This window comes from Eptatretus burgeri, chromosome 15 (assembly GCF_056783735.1).
Source record: "Eptatretus burgeri isolate ZD-2024b chromosome 15, Ebu_testis_v1, whole genome shotgun sequence".
In the NCBI taxonomy this organism is placed as follows: Eukaryota; Metazoa; Chordata; class Myxini; order Myxiniformes; family Myxinidae; genus Eptatretus; species Eptatretus burgeri.
Genome location: NC_140975.1, coordinates 3,504,340 through 3,526,976, shown reverse-complemented (window position 1 = coordinate 3,526,976; position 22,637 = coordinate 3,504,340). Strand labels below are relative to the sequence as shown.

The 22,637-nt window shown below is 47.5% G+C and overlaps 1 protein-coding gene across 4 annotated transcripts in view; it reads left to right on the top strand.

Annotated features, from left to right (window-relative positions):
• The window catches only part of YARS1 (tyrosyl-tRNA synthetase 1), a 50,356-nt gene that overhangs the window by 15,730 nt on the left and 11,989 nt on the right, over nucleotides 1-22,637 (top strand). For all 4 annotated transcript variants that reach the window (XM_085857459.1, XM_085857460.1, XM_085857458.1 and 1 more), the window contains 3 exons: nucleotides 10,985-11,160; nucleotides 11,276-11,405; nucleotides 11,594-11,674. In XM_085857459.1, coding sequence (XP_085713585.1) covers nucleotides 10,985-11,160; nucleotides 11,276-11,405; nucleotides 11,594-11,674 — 387 coding nt within the window. The remainder of the gene's footprint in view (nucleotides 1-10,984; nucleotides 11,161-11,275; nucleotides 11,406-11,593; nucleotides 11,675-22,637) is intronic.

The window sequence follows — 22,637 nt, the reverse complement described above, 5'->3', positions numbered from 1 at the left end:
TGTGATTTTTCAACTCAAATTCTTCACACAGATCCAGATATCGATCGAAAATTGATTTCAGATGTTCCGGTCGTTTCCTTTTGATTACGTATTCTTCGACGTATGCATATATTAATTCCAAGACATCCTTCGAGACCAGCTTTTCAGTAGGTATATCCTCCTTCATTGCGCTCACTCTGTCAGCGGCTTTAATTTTCTCGGATCGGCATGAATGATGTACTTTGGCTTCTTTCGCAATCAGATCTACCCCTGATATCTTCACCAAGACATTTTGCAGCTTGAGAATTGTTGATATATCTCGTATCTTCTTCTCGGCCTGTTTTGTCTCAATCCTACCCGGTTTCTCTTTACTACCATTTGGTCGGCATTTGATGTTCTTATTACAAAACAGACATTCGTCACCAAAAATACCAGCAGTGGACATTAATGATGTTTGAGAAGTGACGCGACGTAACTGTATGTTGCGTTCGTCACTGACGTTTTAGTTGGTAATGGAAACTGGCAATTTTGATGATACAGCGGTGAAGTTTTTGTAACACTTGCTGTGATACCCGTCGGTATCTAACGGGAATTCTGGTAAACGTTCGACCACGCTACGATATTTGGATAAACAAGTTTTTCAGCAAGCGTCTGGAATTGGCTGAACTTCTTATCACCTTCAATTTGTCGAGCGTCAATTCTAGGATATTACCGCAGGATCCTGGAAGACATATGTGGGACACTGTAAATCCTAGGGCAGGAAGTCGTGAAACGATCGCTACAAAGGTACATATTGTTACGGTGTCGGCGCGTCGGCTGCCAACCGACCGCTCTGACGGAGCCGCAAGTCGAGTCGGCCCGGCCGATCGCCCGGAATATAGATCGCCGCCCGGATAAGTCCGAGTCGACGGGTCCTTCTACAAGAACCGAAATACGCCAATGGGCAGATCACGTGGGGTAGGGTCGATTGCCAATCTTCAATGTGCCTAAATACCCACGTGATCCAACTACCGGGGTATTCCACCCTCGACGGAACTTGTACGGAACAAGCCGCTGAGGCGAGCCTGTCCTGTGCGCGATTCTGAGCGGCTTAATCGCCGAGAACCGTTGGTCCAAATGTCCCCCTTTTACGGCAAACCAACGGCTTTCTAACTACCAACACACGAAATGCTCAGTCGATGAAAGAATCGGCGCGACGAGCTGAAACCATTTTAACAATTGGGGTATTTATTAATAATAATGGGGAACTAGGGAAGCACGTAAGAGCAGAACTATACCGACTTTACGAAATGCGATGCAAACATTTACAGCACACAAAGCACTTAATTTCCTTCTAATTAGACGGGCCCACGGACACACGGACACACACAAGAAATGGTGGCTGAGGCCTTTAATTATGATCTCCAGCTCGGAGGACAGGTGAGCTGAAACCCAGAGCCTATCTCAAACCTCTCCACCTCGTGTGGTCTTCAAGTTGTTCAAACCCGGGCTCCAGCGAGAACGAGCTGGATCCAATCTCCGTGAGCCGCGATCCGTCCCGAGCTCCTGCAAGTCCTCCCGCGCTTCTCAGCACGTGCCGGTAAGATGAGGCGCCGATCCTTCCCGTCGATGCGTCGCTTCCCCGAGGAACCACCTCCAAGAAGTGGTCGATGAGTCGTACCAAGCTGGGAACCAAACTGAGAACAAAGAGCTCCACGAACCAAGAAGAAGAAGAAGAAGCCACCATTCGCAGCTCGAGCCGAGCAACCGGCTCAACTTTGTTCCAAACAAAGCAGCTCTGCAAAAAGCCTACCGAGCCAAGCAGGACCCGAAGCTCTGCTGAACAACTCCTCTGCAGAAGCAAAAAGCTTCCAAAGGCCTCAACCCTAACCCAAGCCAAACAGGACCCGACGGCCTGCTGAACGACTCCCCTCCACTCCGAACACGAACAAAGAAAGAATCTCCTCTTTATCCTTCTCCGCCCCCTCCCCTGTGTCCGGCGTGACTCGTGCCCTCGTGATCCATCCCCCGCTCAACCACAGGTGGGAGGGAGTTGTTGACGTCATGAATCACGGGATGGCAGGGCTCTTCTTCCTCTTCGCAGAAGAGGGGGAGGGACGTCTCCATTGTTCGCTCCCTAACTAATAAATTGATCCACAGCGCATCTAATCGATTTCTAAACATTTAAACAATGGAAGGTGAGCTATCTAGGGAACAAGCACTTATCGACATCGCTGACGAAAGGAACCTGTATGTTGTGTGCAATCGAATTCCAAATTCGTAACAATATCCATTGGGCTTGTCTGAAATATGAACATGAACTTAAAAACAAAACAATCGGACTGGAATTAAATTTATATATTCTTCGGAATGGTGTGGTATACCGGCTTACCTGATTGCGGAGTAACTACAATGGATCCTTCGTTGTCTTTTTTCCCCTTCTGTTTCCACTGAGCTCATTTCTGGCACCGGGTCTGTGAACGGCGGGTCACTGTCTGGAAGATGTTGTGCATTCCTGTCTTCACTCTGTGATGAAGATTCTGGCTGATCATTGTGGTCATCATTATTGAACTCCTAGTAACTGGGATCCATTTGTTGTTCTGAATCCATGTTCGAGTGTCCAAACACAGCACTACTAGTACGAAAATCAAATCCGATTCCTCACCTTCACGAGACTTGCACAGCACTACACAGCACTACAAATATATTCTCAGTGCTGTGATGCACAGTTGGAGCTAAAAGAGAAACTAAGTCTACTCTCAGGAATGAGAACTTTGGAAATACCACAAAAAATACCAAACTGCTGTTCTGAAAACGTTGAGGTTAGTTTCGTTTTCTTTTTTCCAATTGGGTGCCCTTTTTGGGCCCTTCTTGGGCCCTTCTTGTTGAACCAAGCCTATGTGTTTTATTTGAGTTGTCATTTTAAGATTGCAGTGGATACCCGATTCAGTTATTGAGCCCGTGTCCGATTTGGGCCCTTTTTCAGCACCTCCTCTAATTTGGGCCCTTCTTGTCTCGACGGGCCAAAGTAATTTTTTTCTTGCGCAGTGTTTTTGATGAATTTGGACATTATAGGAGTATTCTAAGACCACTTTGGAGTTCGTGCTTAAACGTTTTATCAAAACAAGCTGGGCGCCCTTTTTGGGGCCTTCTTGTTCAGCCAAGCCTGCGTATTTTCATTCTTGAGTTGTCATTTCATGATTTCAGTTCAATAAATCGATGATTTCAATTTTCGTTTTTCTCGTGCTAGATAGTTTGATTAAAAGTACAAAAGGGGTCTTTTTCAGGGACCTAAAACCTTTGAAGGCCATGGTGGCCGAACTCAAGAAACGGTTTATTTAGTTTTTCATGCCATGGGCCATCAATTGACACCTTGAAACCTTTCGTGCTCAATACTTTAATTTAACGTCACTGGGCTCTCACACTATTTCGTGTCCTCCGGTGAAACCAGTCGGGGATTAATAAATTAGAACTGCAAGCAGTGATGATGGAGAAGAAGATTTTGAAGTTGTCAGGTTGGGATTTTTGGTGTTGTTGATGCTGCTTAAGTTTTATTTAGACATCCATTCTGTATGTTTTATTGCCATGGGTACTCAATTATATGTTTAAAGTCTCATATTGATTGGTTTAACCGGATTCAGAGAAGTTGTATTTTCTTTTTTTTAAGTTTTTCCTTCAATCAAATATGGCTGCCAAACCACATGACTGATGAGGTCATCGTCAACAAATTTTTCTCATGGGATGTTGATCATATCTTTAAGGCAGTGGTTCTTAACCGGGGGTACGAAGCATCAAAGCAGGGGGTACGATATATGGTGTCATCTTCAATACTGTATAGTACTTAAATTCCAATAATAATAATAAATTTTTAGACAGGGGGTACGGGGAAATATTATGAAGGCTCAAGGGGTACGAGCACATAAAAAGGTTAAGAACCGCTGCTTTAAGGTTTTTTATCGATTGGTCAAGCGGTTTTGGAGATTTTGTAGTTTTTATTTTTTATTATTATTATTTTTTCCAATCCAATATGGCCACTAAACTACATCACTGATGACGTCATAGTTTTCCAAACTTTTTCCCCATCGGTATGCGATCATATATTTGAAGTTTTGCATCAATTAGTTAAGCAGTTTCAGAGAAGGAGATTTAGTTTTTTTTTTTTTTTTTTAGTTTTTTTTTTTTTTTCTTTAATCCAATATGATTACCAAATCACATGACGGATGACATGATTGTTTTAAAAAAAATTCCGCATGGGTATTCAATCGTATTTGTAAAGTTTCATATCGATCGGTTAAGTGGTTTTGAAGAAGCAGATTTATATGTTTTTCTCAATTCAATGTGGCTACGAAACCACGTGACTGATGATGTTGACATTTTCAACCAATATTCCCCATGCATAGTCGATCATTTAAAAAAAAAAATTCTCTGAAGCCTCAAACTATTTATGCGATACTTTCCAAATATGATCCATTACCATTACTCTTGGTGCATGTATTTTGATGATAATGATGATGATGCTATCAGTCACCTGGTGTGACAACCAAATATGTTTCAAGGAGGGTATTAAAAAAATTATTTCTCTGCAACCACTGAACCTACATATGTGATACTTTACAAATATTAGACGGTATTCATAGAATACATACCCTGCACACAGTGCACAGTCTTAAGAAGGACGTGGTGCGAGCCAACTCTTTTGTTTTTTTTTTTAAGGCTTTGTTTTTTTTTTCCTTTGATTAAATATGGCTGCCAGACCACGTGACCGATGACGTCATCTTTATTAAACCATATTTCCCATGGGTAGTTGATCAATTAGTTAAATTTTGCATTGATGAGTGAAGCGGTTTCCCCGAAGATTTTCAAAGATTTTCCCTTCGATCCAATATGGCTGCCAGACCACACGACACGTGATAGTCATTTTTATGAAAATCCTCTTCAAATTTCAAATCAAGCAGAAGAAAATTGAGGATTTCAAACATTTGGCCTATGTTTACCTTCTGTGAGATGACCTCAAAAATAATTGGTGGATTAATTCAGTGAGGTGACATGAAAATGCTGTCCAAAACGGCGCAGAGCCCTAGATCCCAAGCGACCCGAAACCCAACGTGTGCAGCGAGTCGTACAGTGCGCTTAGCAGTCCGGGATTATTGACTCGAGCTTCCGATGATCTGGGGAAGATTGCCGGTTGCATTAAAAAGGCATACGAATGAATACCTCTTAAGAGGCTGCACGAATGGTGTTTTTCACAACACAGGAAACACAGCCAGCACGACGGATACGAAGGCCGATAAAGACGACTCCACGCCATGTTGGGCGGGATATGAGTGTGCGGAGTAAAAGCGGAGCGTTCCTTTTCAACCAAATATCTGATACATATCTGTGTTCGCCCCGCGCACACGCGAGCAGAATCGGGCGAACGCGAGCACTGACCACGTTCGTAATGGCCGAACCCCGCGCACTGTATAGAATGTGCTCGAAGGCAGACACGTATGACGCTGACGAAACATGCATGGATTTATCCATAACAATGTACCTTCGTCCCTCGCTGGCAGCAGCGGATTCCCCATGGATGGTGAATGTCTTCTCGTCTCGACGGCCATTGAAGCTGCGATCGAGCTGGGGAGTGTTGTGCGGTGCAGGCCGAGTTGGCGTGCGGAGCAGGTGCGTTGATCGGCGCTGGTCAGGCGCCCAATCGGGCATGCGGGACCCTCAGCCAGTCTTCAGGGCACGGCCCGGGGATTTTTGCAGGACGATTCGCATGCCAATTTCGGTGTGGGCGATTCCTGTCATGTTGTGGGGTTGGAGTGAAATATGTTGGCTGTCTGGGATGACCTTGCCGAAAACGAAGTGAGGCAGTTTCTGGCCAAAGTTAGCGGACCACGTGAGGAGTTGGGGCCAATCGGAGCGCCCGATTCAGGTGATGACGTTTCGCTTTGGGGTGGCCCCTCCCCCCATGCTGAAAGTCCTATAAAGGTCGGAGCAGTCCCTCCGCCTCTCAGTCTTTCTCTTTCTTCTTTCGCTCTGGCCTCGCCCTCGTCGACATCGCCACGACCCGCCTCCTGCTGCCTGGACTCTGCCTCCTCATCTCCGCCCACACGACATCGACCCCACCCGCCAATCTGGTCCCGCCTACCACTCCGTCCACGCACTCTGGACTCCGCCCCTTCTCCACTCAAGCCCCTTCTTCACGAACACGGTCAACACGTGCTGCTGAAGCCAAAGACAACGCGCCCACTGTCGGGTACCGCACCACGGAGAATACATACCCTGCACAGTCTGAAGAAGGACTTTGTGTGAGCCAACTCTTTTGTTTTTTTTAAGGCTTTGTTTTTTTTATCCTTTCATCAAATATGGCTGCCAGACCACGTGACCGATGACGTCATCTTTATTAAACCATATTTCCCATTGGTAGATGGGTAGGCGGGAACCATCCCCCCCCACCCCCCGAAACGTATTGGTGGTGCGTCGTGCTATCAAGCACAAATGTACGGAGATCATAGCCTCAACTCCTCTCCCTTCCTGTTTCAATACGTTCTCTTCATCGGGGTTTCTGTCTGTGTGCGTGTGCGTGCGCTGACGCCTGTCTGCTTAAGAAAGACTGCAGAAGATCGTTATTGTTGTTATTATTATTATTATTATTATTATTATTATTATTATTTTTGCGTTAAGTCTGCTCTGTGTCTGCTTTTGTAAGTTGCTTGTTTATTTGCTGCACCACACCTCTCCCCCCATCTCTGCACAACACACCCCAATAAATCTTTATCGAACCACATACTTTTCCTCGCTCATTGTAATAAATCATTATTAGGAATGTTCCTGCTCGTTTTTGTCTTTTCTTCCATTGATCCAGCATGGTCCGAATCTGAGTTTATCCGGGACTTTATTCCCAACGATCCATTCCTTTTCGCTGGTACGTCCTTGACAGTGTCTCTCGGCTGTATCCGATCCGGAAAAGTGATCTGGTCCGGTAGAGTGATCCGGTTCGGACACGGCGTACCGAGGGCGTGTTCCCCGGTAATTAAACCACATGATTAATTAGATAACCCGATTAACCAATAGACGAGAGGACCCTAGGTCACGCGGTTGAGTTATTGGCATCCACGGTCGGTTAAGCGACCCGCCGCATCACAGAATTATCCGTGTGCGACGGCCTACAATTCCGGGGAGTCTGGTGGGATCCGAGATAGCTTCCCCCACCTTGTGGTCTTCTCACCCGACCCCCGGTCCGCAACAATATATGTAGTTGCCGTTCCACGCATCTCTCCAAAGCAATAGCAACCAACATACAGTGGTCCCTAGACAGTTATTCCATTAATATGCATTCAGATAGTCCCTTCCCTTTTGTCTCGCGGGACAACGGGACAGTGCGTTGTGTAAACTTCACAGCGAGGTCTGATTATATTTCTGATTTCATTCTACTCTTATTCCTGAGGTAAATCCCAGCCATCTGTGAGATGGGTCCTCAGCGAAGGCCAAGCAGGCATTACGCCGGACACCCCTCTGCAGAAATCACAGCCTGCCAAACACACGTGCAGCGGTAATTTCCACACACCGGACAGAAAGCACACCCAACACGACGCCCACGCTGCACGGAACACGTACCGAGGAGATGGAAGAAACGGCACCCTAAATGCTGGCAACTTTCAGGACACACTCGGCACACACTTTTCCACCCATTTCTCCATTTAAAAATCATATCCATCTTCTTCTCCAACTCAACCCCACATACATAATTGTATCTAAACTTTTCCCTCAATTCCCTGACACAGATCAGGGCAGGCACCGTGCATCCCCCCACCTTTGATAACCGTGAACACGATGCTCGATGGCGGGTGGACCTGCACGCTGACCGTGTGTACAATGGCGGAGTCGCTAGCAGCCCGTGATACTTTATCATCGTACAGAACGAGGCACGAATAACACATCTTTTGGCGGGTCTGCGCATGGGGTTACAATAACATTTTACCGTCAGTCTTCGCTCACCACGACGGCAACAAATGTCTCCCGTGGACGGCAGACATCCTCCCGCATCTCCGCCTCAATGCAGCTGCTACCAGGCAGAGGCATGCTGTGCGGCTGGATCGCTCGGGCTGTGTGGCGCATCATGGAGCAGGCATATTGAACAGCGCCAACCGCCGGTCACCGGGTGCACGGAACGGAGTTCGGTGCAAGGCGATTCATGTCACTGTGCTCGGAGCGAGACAATTCCACTGATTGGAACCATCTGGCCGGAAGTGAAGTGGAGCCGCTTCCGGTCATGGCGGCCGGCCCGTGTGCTGGCCGGGGCCCAACCAGAGTGCCCGATTCGGATGACGACATCATTTCAGGTCATCGCCCCTCGCCCCACACCACCGGATCTATAAAAGGACTGGTCGTGGGGGCGGTGGGGGAGTAGGTTCGTCGTCGTTCGAGAGTTGTCGTCGTTCCTGGTGTGTCGTTCGTGTGTTGTCGTTCCTGCTCGCTCAGTCCTGTCAATTCGTCTTGCTAGTCCTGGCCTGGAATTCATCTTCAACCATTCGCCTTCTGACTCCGCCTTTCTGCACCAACTCGTTGCTGACTCCACCTTCTTCACCACTTCTCCGCCCACTTGCTCCGGACTCCGCTTCTCTCTCCACCCATTGGCTTTTGGTTCCACCCAAGTCCCACGGTCACGTCTCGTTCTCTGGACCGACGCCAGCTGCACGAAGTGCCACGAAGCAAGAGATGACGTGCCAGCTCTCAGGGAGGTATCGCCCAGCGGAGCATAACTCTTGGCACGATCAGGCAATCATGCAAGGTTTTGAGAGATTGTTAGCCTCATCTCCTCTCACAAGGCGGACCGAGGGCGTGTTCCCCGGTAATTCAATCACGTGATTAATTAGGTAACCCAGTTAACCCATAGACGGGAGGACTCTCGGCCTCGCGGTTGAGTTATTGGCGTTCACGGTCGGTTAGCGACCCGCCGCGTCACGGAATTATCCGTGTGCGACAGCCTGCAATTCTGGGGAGTCTGGTGGGAACCCGAGATAGCTTCCCCCCCCCCCATGGTGGGCTTCTCACCCAACCCCCAGCCCGCAACAATATATATGTATGTGTATATGTGTGTATATATATATATATATATATATATATATATATATATATATATATATATATATATATATATATATATATGCAGGATATGCTTACATGGTGTGTTCGCATACAAAATGTGCTTCCCCATTGTCTCGGGTCGCTCACCTGCATTTGATTTGTTTTATTTTTTATTTTTTCATTACCTCCGCCACCGAAGGTGAAGGAGGTCGTTTTCATCCCTTTCTGTCTGTTTGTCTGTGTGCAGGATATCTCAAAAAGTTGTTGACAGATCTGGATGAGATGTTGTGGACATGTTTGGTGTGTGACATGGGCGAACTGATGAGACTTTGAAGATTCGGATCCGGATCAGACTCCTAAACATTTTTAAGTGATTCTTCACCATTGAGAGATAGGGCTAAACTAATATATAACACGTTATCTCAAAAGGTTGCGGACGGATTCAGACAAAACTTGGTGGACATGTTGGGTGTGTGATAAGAAAGAATTGATTCGATTTTGGTGAAGATCCAAATCCGGATCTGGATGCGAGATTTATTTAATTTTTGAAGTGATTCTTCACCATTGAGAGATTGGGGCAAAGACGATATATAGCCTGATATTTCAAAAATTTATTGATTGGGCCCGATATGTTCTTGTGGATCAGGCATTACGTAGTGGAGGTATGTGCACTACTGAGTGTCCTCCTAGCTTATTTATCTTTTCATTTATGGATGCTTTCTGATGGTTCTGTGATTTTTAGATAACATATAAAGCTTTTTCTAACCACTGACTCCCTGGCCCACGGACTCCCTGGCCCACGGACTCCCTGGCCCACGGACTCCCTGGCCCACTGACTCGCTGGCCCACTGTCTGATTCACTGACTGATTTTAAAGATCGAGACTTTTCGGGTGACATAGCTGAAATTTTGCGTGCCAATGGTCATCGAAGCCGGTACACTGGGAAAAATCACAATCTTCAGACAACATCCCTGAATGAAAATATAAATAAATGGAAAAAATGCAGGTGAGCAAACCGAGACAACGAGGAAGCATGGTAATTTTGAGTGGCGACGGAGATCGAAGCCGATACACCAGGAAAAAATCACAACCGTTGGAAAGCATCCGTAAATGAAAAAAGAAATGAAAAATCAAATGCAGGTGAGCAACCCGAGATGATGGGGAAGCATGGTTCATATACTTACAATGTGTAAGCACACCCCGCTAGTGCACAATGTGTATATATATATATATATATATATATATATATATATATATATATATATATATATATATATATATATATATATATATATATATATATATATATATATATATATATATATATATATATCAGATGCACCTGTGTGTGTATCCTGACTGTTAGGGTGAGCATCGGCGTGGATTATGTCTCGCACGGTAAAACCGCATAATGCACAAACAACAAGCGTCTGTCTGCCACCCAGACGATTGTTCCCGCTAACGCAACCATTCAACCAGAAGGCACGTGATGTGATCGACGGGTAAATTGAAACATGTGGAGTGTTTCAAGCACTCCCCCAATCTCCATTGGACATCGTCCGACACCAAAGTGTCACCTCCAACCCAGAAGGCTCGGTCCGGCGATTCTATCAAACAGGTGCAACAACACAAGTTGAACCCGACAGAGAGCGAATGGTAGACAATCGGCGACTTGCTCATATAATCAATGGTTATACACCTTCCGACCAATGAAAGTCATTCATTAATATACCTTCTCTGGCAACCCGAAAACTTGGCTGTATGTTATCCTGAGGGCGCTGCTTTTGGTGAGAAACGACATAATGGCATGATAGCCCAAATGACTGAAAGGGCTATGCACTTCTGATAATGTGTATTAATGTAGGGTAGATTCTTGCATGCTGTGAGCCTGAACCTTCCCTCATACATACTAGATTCCACTGTGGTACTAATTAAACCCTTTTTCACCTTCCAGGTGACTATTCTCCTCGCAGACCTGCATGCTTACCTTGACAATATGAAGGCTCCATGGGATCTTCTCCAACAGCGTACCCGCTACTATGAGATGGTTATACGGGGAATCCTTACCTCTATTGGCGTGCCCGTCGACCAGCTGCGCTTCGTCTGTGGAACTGACTTTCAGCTAAACCGGTGTGAATCCAAATCTTTTCAAATGTTTTTAATTCACGGCGTCTTTAGCATTAAGTTCCTGTGTGGTTAGGGGTCAAAGTGCATATGTTGATGCAGAACACGTGTTGCCCTGTAGGGATTATACCCTGGATGTTTACCGTTTGGCTTCGCTCGTCACTGAGCACGATGCCAAGAAAGCTGGTGCTGAGGTTGTGAAGCAGGTGGACCATGCTCTACTCAGTGGTTTGCTCTACCCTGGTTTGCAGGTAACATTTTGCCCCTCAACTTCCAGAGTGTGTGTATACATGTGTACGTGTGTGTGTGTGTGTGTGTGTGTGTGTGTGTGTGTGTGTGTGTGTGTGTGTGTGTGTGTGTGTGTGTGTGTGTGTGTGTGTGTGTGTGCATGTGCACGTGCACGAGTGCATATGTGTCTAACAGCTCGGTGGTTACGCAGGCACTGGATGAGGAATACCTAAAAGTGGATGCACAGTTTGGTGGTGTTGATCAGCGAAAGATCTTCACATTTGCGGAGAAGGTCAGCGTTGTTTTGTTGGGGTTGTCGTAGCTTGGTGATTATAGCTCCTAAAGCGACCTGTCTGTTCAAATTAATATAAAAGATATTTGAGTTGAAACACCAATGACAGCATATCACAGAGTTCTTGAGGGTCGTGTTTGATGAGCATTGAGGAGAGAACATTGCAGGAGCATTGGAGATCTGTGTGGGAATGCCGTAGCTGCATGGGACACCAGGTGTTGTGTGTTGCAGCACCAGGGACGGAATCGCATTGGAAACAGAACCAGCACCAATGCTCTCCAGCACAAAACCCTCCAGAACAAGACCCCAAAGCTGTGAACACCACAGGGAAGCCAGGACATGCACCAGAATGAATAGACCCAATGTCACGCCACGTTGCTCCTTTCATAGTCCCACCATGCAGGTTGAACATGCCCATGCAGTACGCTAATTGGACGTGCACCAGACATGCCGTCATCTGGTACCACTTGGCATGTCTGGCATCCTTCCACTCGCCATGCTCCGTCGGGTGCCAATTGGCTGCTCACTGAAAGGAGAACACCATATATGGATAGAAACAATGTAGAAAGTACAAAAATGCGGGGAGGTGGGTGAGGGGGCACGTTGAAATAGACATTTTGGTGGAAAAACATGAGAGCTTTCTCCCCGCTTTGCTGAACACCATCTCTTTAATTACAGGAACCACAACACGCTTGTGCTGACATGCACAATTAAATAACTATTCTAAACTACAGCCCATTTATTCTCCATGCCAGATGCGTAATAATAGTCAGGAAAGTGACATGTTGGCTGATAATTTATATCCTGGTATAGGGACTGAGTCACATGATTGGGGGGAGGAGGGTTGATGGAAGGAGGGTATGGGGGGCATAAATCAGCACAGCAAGAGGAATAAGAATAGCTGTTCACTCTAAAATAGCTGTGGAAAGAGGAGAGAGACAGACAGAGACTGAAAAAAAGAGAGAAAAGTGAGGGGTGGAGGTGGGGTTGGTAAAGAGAATATGTTTTGCTTAATGATTAAACACACACACACACACACACACACACACACACACACACACACACACACACACACACACACACACACACACACACACACACACACACACACACACACACACACACACACACACACACACACACACAACAACACAACAGAGTTTATAAAGTAATCTGCTGGCACATCTGCAAAAATTTTGATGTCCCAATTCCAGAAAATTTGTGGGAACATGAACTAAAAGTAATCACTGAAAACATGGAATACTGCTCATGTTTGCACCAATGAATCCAATCGAGCGTGAATATATCGAAAACATAGTGTTGCGACCAGATATCGTACTGAGGTACAAAAAAATAAGAAGAAGGCATTGCTGATAGAGGTGTTATAGCAGTGTTTTTGGACTAAACGATGCAGAAATCAAGAAAATGACCAAACACCAAGACCTCAAGAATGAGGCCCACTGTCTGTAAGAAGTAGAAGATCCTGGAAGAAGTAGAAGATCTTCAGTAAGAAGATCCTGGAAGCTGAAGAATGCAAAAGTTGTACCAGTGATAGCTGGACCTACAGGAATGATGATAAAGAACCTCACAGAGATATTAAACATAGGGGCAATACCCCTGGGCACTCACCTGGTAGTGGCTGGATAAGATAGCCAGGCAACCACTGGTAGGCAAGGATGACCCACAAAATACATAATGGAGAAGAAAGTAAATACCGATGTTTTTATTTTTATTTTTTTTTTTATGCCATGACCAAACCTTGGTACATCACGGGTGATAAAGGTTGTGGTCTAGTTTCAACTCCTTTCCTTCTGCCCTGAGCCAAAATATATTGGGGTAACATTGGACAGGTCGCTCACGTACCGCCGACACCTGGAGTCACTACGCAAGAAGCAAACATCCTGCGCTGCGCTACTAAGACGACTGGTGGGCTCCGGCTGGGGTGTGGGTGCTGTCACGTTACGTACAGCAGCCTGAGCCCTGGTCTACTCCACCGCCGAGTACTGTGCACCCGTCTGGTGCCGCAGTGCTCATTCCCACCAGATTGACATTGCCATTAACGGTGCCTTGCGTACTGTGACTGGATGCCTGCGTCCCACACCAACGGACAACCTTTCCATCCTCGCAGGCATCCAACCCGCTGAGCTTCGCCGTGAAGAAGCCACTCTATCTCTCACTCGCCGGGCACTGGAGCCAAATCATTTGCTCCATCTCAAGCTCTCTATTTCATCAAATGAACAGCCCCGGCGACTGAATTTGAGACACCCATTTGTGCCTGCCACACAGTCGTTGCTGAAAAACGCCAACGACCTCAACATCAGTGCGGCCCACTGGGCGGATCACAACTGGAGTGCGGAATGGCGGACGAATTCCACCAGACTCCGCGCTTTCATTCGCGACGTTGGTTCCCATACCACCGGAATGCCCTTGCCAAGACTGGCTTGGGTACGACGAAACCATCTACGTACTGGCATCGGAGGATTCCGCTCAAATATGCACAGATGGGGTGTGGCACCTTCTGCTGCTTGTGAGTGTGGCGTGGAGGAACAAACCGCAGACCATGTCATTGTTGGCTGTCCCATATACCGTGCCCCAAGCGGGGCACACGGTCTGTGTGTTTTGGATGACGATACAACCCAATGGCTGCTTGACACCTGCCCTGACATATAGCCCGGGGGCGCCGCCACAGCTCCGGGGTGGTAAAAGGCATAGACCCTCGGCCCCTGAGCGTGGCGAGAAGAGAATGAAACCAAGATCAAGCTCGAAACGAAGAAGAAGAAGATCGAAATTGTGTGTGTGTGTGTTGTTTCAGAAATGAAAGCAAATACATATTTTGGGCGACAACCCCCCATAGAACCCCTTGTACCCCCCCTTAGACCCGTGTAAATGTCGTGAACAAACTTTGGTACGTCACGGGTGGTGAAGATGGTGGTCAAGTTTCATCGGAATTGTATGTGTAGTTTTGGAGAAGAAAGCAAATACATATTTTGGGGGGGCAGCCCCCTTAAATCCCCTCAGTGCAGATTTTTGTAATGTCATGAACAAACTTTGGTACGTCATGGGTGATGAAGGTTGTCGTGAAGTTTCACCGGAATTGTGTGTATCGTTTGAGAAGAAAGCAAACACCTCTTTGGGGAGGAAACCCACTCCCTCCCCCTCCATAAACTCCCTCTGTGGACCCCTGTTTTTTTATGCCATCATGGGTGATGAAGGTTGTGGTCAAATTTCATTGAAATTGTACATGTAGTTTCTGAGAAGAAGTTGCAAGTATTATGGACGGACGACGCGCCATCTCATAAGCTCCCCGGAACTATGTACTTTACAGGTGAGCTCAAAACCATCCCTGGGAATATTAAAACAAACAAACTACATTTGAAAGCTGTCACGGGTTCAGTGATGATCCTGAAGAGAGCCCTCGGCACAAAACTTTGAGAACAGAAAACTTCAAAGCTTGGTCCATGAATCGTGGCCCCTTACTAAAATGAAGGTGGATGCTGAAATGAGAGCGAGAGAAGAACCTTCAGAGTTTAGGCTTTATTCCATTTGATTGGAGCCGCTTCTACGGGCACACCGGGGAATACAGGTTCAGCTAGGAGTACATGAGCAGTAACGTATACATGTGCAATTAATCATCGCAGAATAAATCCGCGTAAGCACGGAGTTCGATATAATCTCCATTCTCACCAGTCAATGAGCACCTTCAGTTAACGAGCATCAAGTGAACAGCCGATGTAAATGGCAATGCCCCGGGGACAATCACCCCGTGCCGCGGAGACCTCCCCTTATACGCGAGACGCACAACATGTGATCCCGCGTCATGTCCCTCAATTCACCTCAATTCACCACATTCTCCGCACCTTTAAAATGCAACTAGGGACCCAACTTACACACCATGATTGCTTTAGCACTATAGGAGTATACATTTCAAGCAACGCGGACTAATAGATCTACAGAAGCATACATGCCAAGCAGTGATTATTTTGAGTTGTAGGAGCATGGTAATGAGCATCGATATATGATATAATGAGCATATAGGAGCATGAGCAGCGAGAATGCCGATAATCCCCTTTACAGATTGAGTCGTCGAGGGGGCCTTATTCGTCGACCTCTCCGGGAGTAAGTGGCAGTTTCACTTGAGGGAGGCTTCCGATCCTCTTGGTGAGCCTCGACTTGTGCCGGGGATGACTCCTCGATCGCTCTCGGGTGGAACGCGGCAGCCCCGTCGCCCGGTGGAGTTCCTGGGGGGGAACACCTGGGGAGGGGATGTCAGAAGGAGGAGTGCCAGAAGGTGGTGTACCTGCGGGAGGAGTACCTGAGGGAGCCAGATGGCGAACCGACACAGTGGTCTCCCTGCCATCCGGGAGCCTGACATGAGCATACTCTGGATTAGTGTCAATGAGTTCGACCCCCTCCACCAGGGGTTCATACTTGCTTTGTCGTACCGGGCGTTTCATGAACACTGTTCCGGGATGGGTCAGCCAGCTGGGCACCGTTTGACCGTCAACATAACGTCACTGGTGAGTAAACATTCGTTCGTGAGGAGTTGCATTGGTGGACGTGCAGAGCAAAGAGCGTATGGAATTCAGAGCGTCGGGAAGGGTAACCTCCCACCGCTCGGGGCCCAGTCCTCTTGATTTCAACGCCAGAGTTACGGCTTTCCAAATAACCCCGTTATACCGTTCCACCTGCCCGTTACCCTGTGGGTTGTAACCCGTCGTTCGACTAGTTGCTATGCCGTGCTCTAATAGGAATTGTTTTAGCCCGGCCGACATGAAACACGGCCCTCTGTCTGAATGTATGTACGAAGGTTTCCCAAACATAGCGAAGAGGTCAGACAGACATTTCACGACAGTGCCCGAGGTCATATCCGAGCACGGAAATGCGAAAGGGAACCTTGAATATTCATCATCAACGGTGAATATGTATCTGTTGTCTGTCTCGGTCGGCAGGGGCCCTTTGAAGTCGATGTTTAGTCTCTCGAAGGGGGAAGTGGCCTTGATCAGTCTGCCAGATGCCGCGCCATAGAATCTGGGTTTTAGTTCAGCACAAACAGGGCATGAAGCATTCATTTGTTTAATATCTTCAACAGAATAGGAAAGATTTTGTCTGCGCACGAAATGTGCCATTCTGGTTACCCCTGGGTGGCAGAGAGACGTGTAGGTCTTGCAAAGTCTGACTGATTGTTGCCGAACTGTAGACCCGAGAGAAGGTGTCTGCAGCAGGGTTTTCCTTCCCGGGCCGGTAAACAATGTCGTAACTGTAGCAAGCTAGGTCTATCCGCCATCTCATAATTTTTTCATTCTTAATTTTCCCGTTATTTTTCCCATCAAACATGAATGCCACGGATCGTTGGTCCGTAACGAGCGTGAAGTGGTTTCCCAGTAAATAATGTCTCCATTTCCGCAGCGCTTCGACGATGGCGTACGCTTCCTTCTCTATCGCTGAGTGTCTCTGCTCGCTTCCAGAGAGAGTTCTCGAGAAGAACGCGACCGGCCGCCCAGACTGATTAAGTGTAGCAGCTATCGCGTGATCTGAAGCGTCGGTTTCCACCACAAAGGGCACCGAGCTATCGATCGATAAAACCACGGACTTACTGATATCATCCTTGAGCCTGTGGAAAGCTCTTACAACAGCGGCATCTGGTGGAAAGTTTTTGCAATGCACTAGGGGATGTATTTTCTCGGAGTATTGCGAAATCCATCTCGCATAGTAAGCGAACATGCCGATCACCCGGCGCATTGTCTGCAAGTCCTGAGGTGGTGGTAGCTCACGGAGCGGGCGCAATCGTTCAGGATCAGGCTTAATTGTGCCGTCGGCTATCGTGTAGCCGAGAAGGTCAATTGACCATGCCGAGAATACGCATTTCTCGTAGTTGAGAGTCAGATTATATTTTCTAGCAATGCTCAAGAATCTGTCCAGATTCATATCATGTTCCGCCTGATCCCTACCGCACACTGTGACATTGTCCACGTAAACAAAAGTGTCTTTGAGGTTTTCATCTGAGATGATGTCGTCCATAACCCGTTGGAAGCAAGCTACTCCATTCGTGACACCGAAAGGTATTCTCCTGAATTGGTAGAGGCGCCTACCTGCCTGGAATGCGGTGTAAGGTTTGTCTTCCTCTCGGATGGGAATTTGATGATAGGCGCTTCGCAAGTCGATGGTGCTGAATACCTTATAATTGGCCACGCGTTCGACCATCTCGTCTATGCGCGGCAGGGGGTAGGCGTCGAGTTGGGTGAAGCGATTGACCGTTTGGGAATAATCGACAACCATTCGTTTCTTATGGTTCTGACTGCTGGTTACTAACACCTGTGCGCGCCATGGCGAATCGCTCGGTTCTATAATTCCTTCTTCCAGTAATCGCTTGGTTTCTGAAGTGATGAAATTCATGTCAGCAGTGGTATATCGCCGCGATTTGATCGCTATCGGTTTGCAGACCGGCGACAGGTTAGCGAACAGCTGGGGGGACGTCACCTCCGCGGTGGTCAACGCATTTAAAATTAGACGAGGTTTGCTTCCTCCAAAGAGTATTTCGACGCTCGTGTGCTGCTTGAGGACATTATGACCCAGAATTATGTCTGCGCACAAATCACGAAGCACCAGTACCCTTACATCCCGATGCGTGTACCCTTTTACGTCCAATTCAACATTGCAGTACCCTCGTACGCGGGATTGTAGTGAGGTGGCGGCCATGCATACCGTATTGTCTGTCGGGTGGATTATCCATTTCCTGCCCTTTACTAGCGAGCTGTTGACGAAACTTTCAGAGCTACCGGTATCAATCAGTGCCTCAGCCATATGCCCGTTAATTCGTACGTTGATGATAGCCTTGGATAGATTCCCCGGGGAGGCTGCAGTTAATTTATTTTGCGAGTAGAGAGCCGCAGAAGTGGGTTTATTTCTCCTTAGAGTAGATTTACATACCCTGGCATAATGCCCTTTCTTGTTGCAATTCATGCATGTGGCATCTCTGGTGGGGCATTTTTGACGAGGGTGCCTTTTGTACCCACAAAAGAAGCATTTACCAACCGGAGCAGTTGCTGAGGAGTTTGACGTGGCCTGGGTATCCGGCTCCTCGGGTGTTTCTCCATCCCCTATGTCTGGCTGTGTCTGTGCCAGTGGGGTTCCTTGGGTTCCCATCGTAGCAGCGTTCATTAGCAGCATCGGTGTCCCAAATGACTCAGATTGCTGCTGAGCCGTATCCATCGCTCGTGCCTGATCGACTACCTTGTCAAGAGTGGGTTGCGCTTTCTCTAGTAAGCGTTGCCGTATGTGGGCTGATCTGAGTCCTTGGATGAATGCCTCCCGTGTCGCTTCCTTTCGGTGTTCCTCGGCGCTTACGGCCCGGAAGCTGCCGTCTTTTCCCAGCTGATTCAGAGCTTGCAGGAACTGATAGATTGTCTCCCCGGCTGCTTGCTTGCGTGTGTTGAGAAGATGTCGTATGTATACCTCGTTCTTGGGCTTCACGTAGAGCGCCTGCAGCACGTCGATCGCTGCTTCGTAAGTGTCGCACTCCGAGAAGAGCCTGTACACGCTGGGCGAGACATGATTCACGAGAGCGGCAAATTTGTCAGCTCCCTCCTCGATGATGGTCAGATAGTGTGAGAAGGAACAGAACCAATGCGACCATTTCATTTCTGCGTCAGTCGCGTTTGGGTCTGCGTTGAACCTCTCTGGTTTGTAGATCTTGTCCATCGTTGGTTGAGAGAGCCGAGAAAACCAAATGGAATAAATTGAAATGAGAGCGAGAGAAGAACCTTCAGAGTTTAGGCTTTATTCCATTTGATTGGAGCCGCTTCTACGGGCACACCGGGGAATACAGGTTCAGCTAGGAGTACATGAGCAGTAACGTATACATGTGCAATTAATCATCGCAGAATAAATCCGCGTAAGCACGGAGTTCGATATAATCTCCATTCTCACCAGTCAATGAGCACCTTCAGTCAATGAGCACCAAGTGAACAGCCGATGTAAATGGCAATGCCCCGGGGACAATCACCCCGTGCCGCGGAGACCTCCCCTTATACGCGAGACGCACAACATGTGATCCCGCGTCATGTCCCTCAATTCACCTCAATTCACCACAGATGCTTTGAGCCCACCCTGGGAGGACTCCATTCCACATTCTGAAATCCACATATGTGGATACCAATCAACGACACACACACACAAACACACACAAACACACACACACACACACACACACACACACACACACACACACACACACACACACACACACACACACAAACACACACAAACACACACACACACACACACACACACGCTTGGATTCAGTGTGATAGTGTGATATGTTCTCTATACAACCCAGAAACCTTGAGTAGCTTTCACCGAAAAACAACGTTGCATTTATACTTAGAGAGATGTTTCAGGAAGATGTTCACAAATATTATTCTTTATAAACAGTTGTGTGTGATGGGTGGAAAAATATTGGCTTGGTCATTTAGAACACCCAAATGGTGGTCGACAGCGCACCAGTCGCCTGTTAATCAAATGAAATGCTTTCATTGGCTTTTGGGCTATCTCTCATGTGAAACGCTGTGTTTGACACACCCACCATTCGTGCTGCGGATTCCCCGTCGACATCACTCTCATACGGGCCGCCCTGCGAGCTTCATCACGCCCACTCTGACTCCGACCACGCACACTAGCCGTCTGGCGGTCACATAACCGTTTCCATACGTGCCAGTTGTCCTGCGAGCACCATTCACGTGGCGCAGCATGTCGGTCCTTGGACATGGGCTCCTATGGGAAATTTTTTTTCCAAATTCCCATAATCCCTTTGTACGCTCCCCTTTTCGCCGTCTGTGCTCTGGTAACTTATCCGGCGCGGTGCATTTCAATGCCGGCTCCTCCGAAGCCATTAGCATTTTGAGCAATGGTCCGCGCTTGGTCGGTTTGCCAAGCATGGACCATGCACACTGTCGTACCTCGCACGCAGAGTCCTGTGGAGCCGGCGCGGTTTCCAAAATAACTTTATCATGCTCAGGAGGCTTGCCCCTCCCATCCGTCACACTAACCACTACTCCCATCTGGGTCGATGCGTGCCCCACTCTCTCTCTCGTGCACTCATCCATGCCATGTTACCGGCGCTCCGCACATGTTCTGACACAAACATACTGGGGGTTTGTGTTACCCCAAGAGATCTCGGGGCTTCTACCCCACCAAAACTCAGCATGTACCCTTTCACATCATGCACGCTCTCAACCTCGTGCAGACTTGCCTTCACTGGACTCACCTGGTCGCAGTCTGCTTTGAGGGAGCGTATTCTCTCCCCTTGTTCCTGAAGGAGGTTATCCTGACTCTAACATCGGGTCTCAAGACGTTCAACAAGCTCAATGTTAAGATCCTTCACCTTCCCTTCTATTTGTGTTTGCTCCTCTTCTACTTTATGGAATTAATCCTTCACCAATTCCATGTCTCTTTGTGTCTCTGTTACCTCATTTAATTTTCCTTTACGGCCCCCAATTCCTGGTTCTTCGTCTCTACCTGCCCGAGTTTATATACTTCTCTCTTAACTGCCGTTATTTTATTAGTCACTTCTACCTTACCAGTCTACATCGCAGTACAAACACCTTCCACATTCTCCTTCACCCCTATCGTTTCCTCGCGTACTTTCCTGATCTCATTTGGGAAATTCCGGTCCATGTTTTGCATCACGCCCTTCACAGCTGCCAGCCCATGTCCAAGCTTTGCTGCCCCTCCTTTACCTTTTCGAGCTCCGCCTTCAGCTCCTGACCTGCCTTCAGTGTTTTCATATCACTCCTCTGTTGGTTTTGTCCTGCTTGCATTTTCCCATCCATTTTTTTCTTGTCTCACTTAAATATCACCTATCATATGAGTCATGATTTCCATATCATGGTTCATATCCAGTGGCTTTGGCGAGGCTGATCTACTACTGTTTGGTGTGGCTCCCATTGGACTCGCTATGTCCTCCATGAGGGAAATTTGATGGTGAGGGTCCCCAAGCAATGTTGTAATCGCGGTTGCCCCCAACGTTACCTCTGGGTATGGCTGCAGGGAATGATCTCCCTCAAAACTGCCATCCTGAACCATGGATTCCTCTGACATTGTTGTTTCAAAACCCACCTGAACCAGCTCATCTTGGTCCGTCATGGTCCGTACCAATAACGAAATAAAATTTGTATCCTAACCTGCTCTTAATTTCAGGGGTGCGTGAAGCACACTCCTGACACAAAAATTGTTGCGGCCCGGGGTCGGGGCAAGAAGACCACGAGGGGGGGGAAGCTATCTCGGGTTCCCACCAGACTCTCTGGAATCGCAGGCCGTCGCACACGGATAACTCCGTGACGCGGCGGATCGCTAATCGACCGTGAACGCTAATAACTCAACCACGTGACCAAGGGTCCTCCATCTGAGGTTTAACCGGTTACCTAAAATAATCACGTGACCTAATTACCGGGGAACGGGCCCTCAGTACACATTGTCCGAATCGGGTCAGATGCAGCCAAGCGACACTGCCAAGGAACGTACCAGCTAAAAGGAACGGATCGTTGGGAATAAAGTCCCGGCTAAGTTAGGATAAGGACCATGCTGGATTAATGAAAGAAAAGACAAAAACGAACTGGGAACATTTCTACACGAGCATTTATTAACAGACAGACGAAGAAAAATATGTGGCACAATGAATGTGGTTTATTCTTGTATGCAAGCAGGGATAGTAAGGAATTTGTGGGGTGCGACAACAAGGCAAGCAACTTTCATAAGTGGACACAGACCATACTTATCCCAAAATATTTCTTCCATACTCTTAACTTGAGCAAGGACAGGTGCCATGACACACACACACACACACACACACACACACACACACACACACACACACACACACACACACACACACACACACACACACACACACACACACACACACACACACCGATAAAGAGGAGTTAATCAGAAGAAGGAAAGAATATTG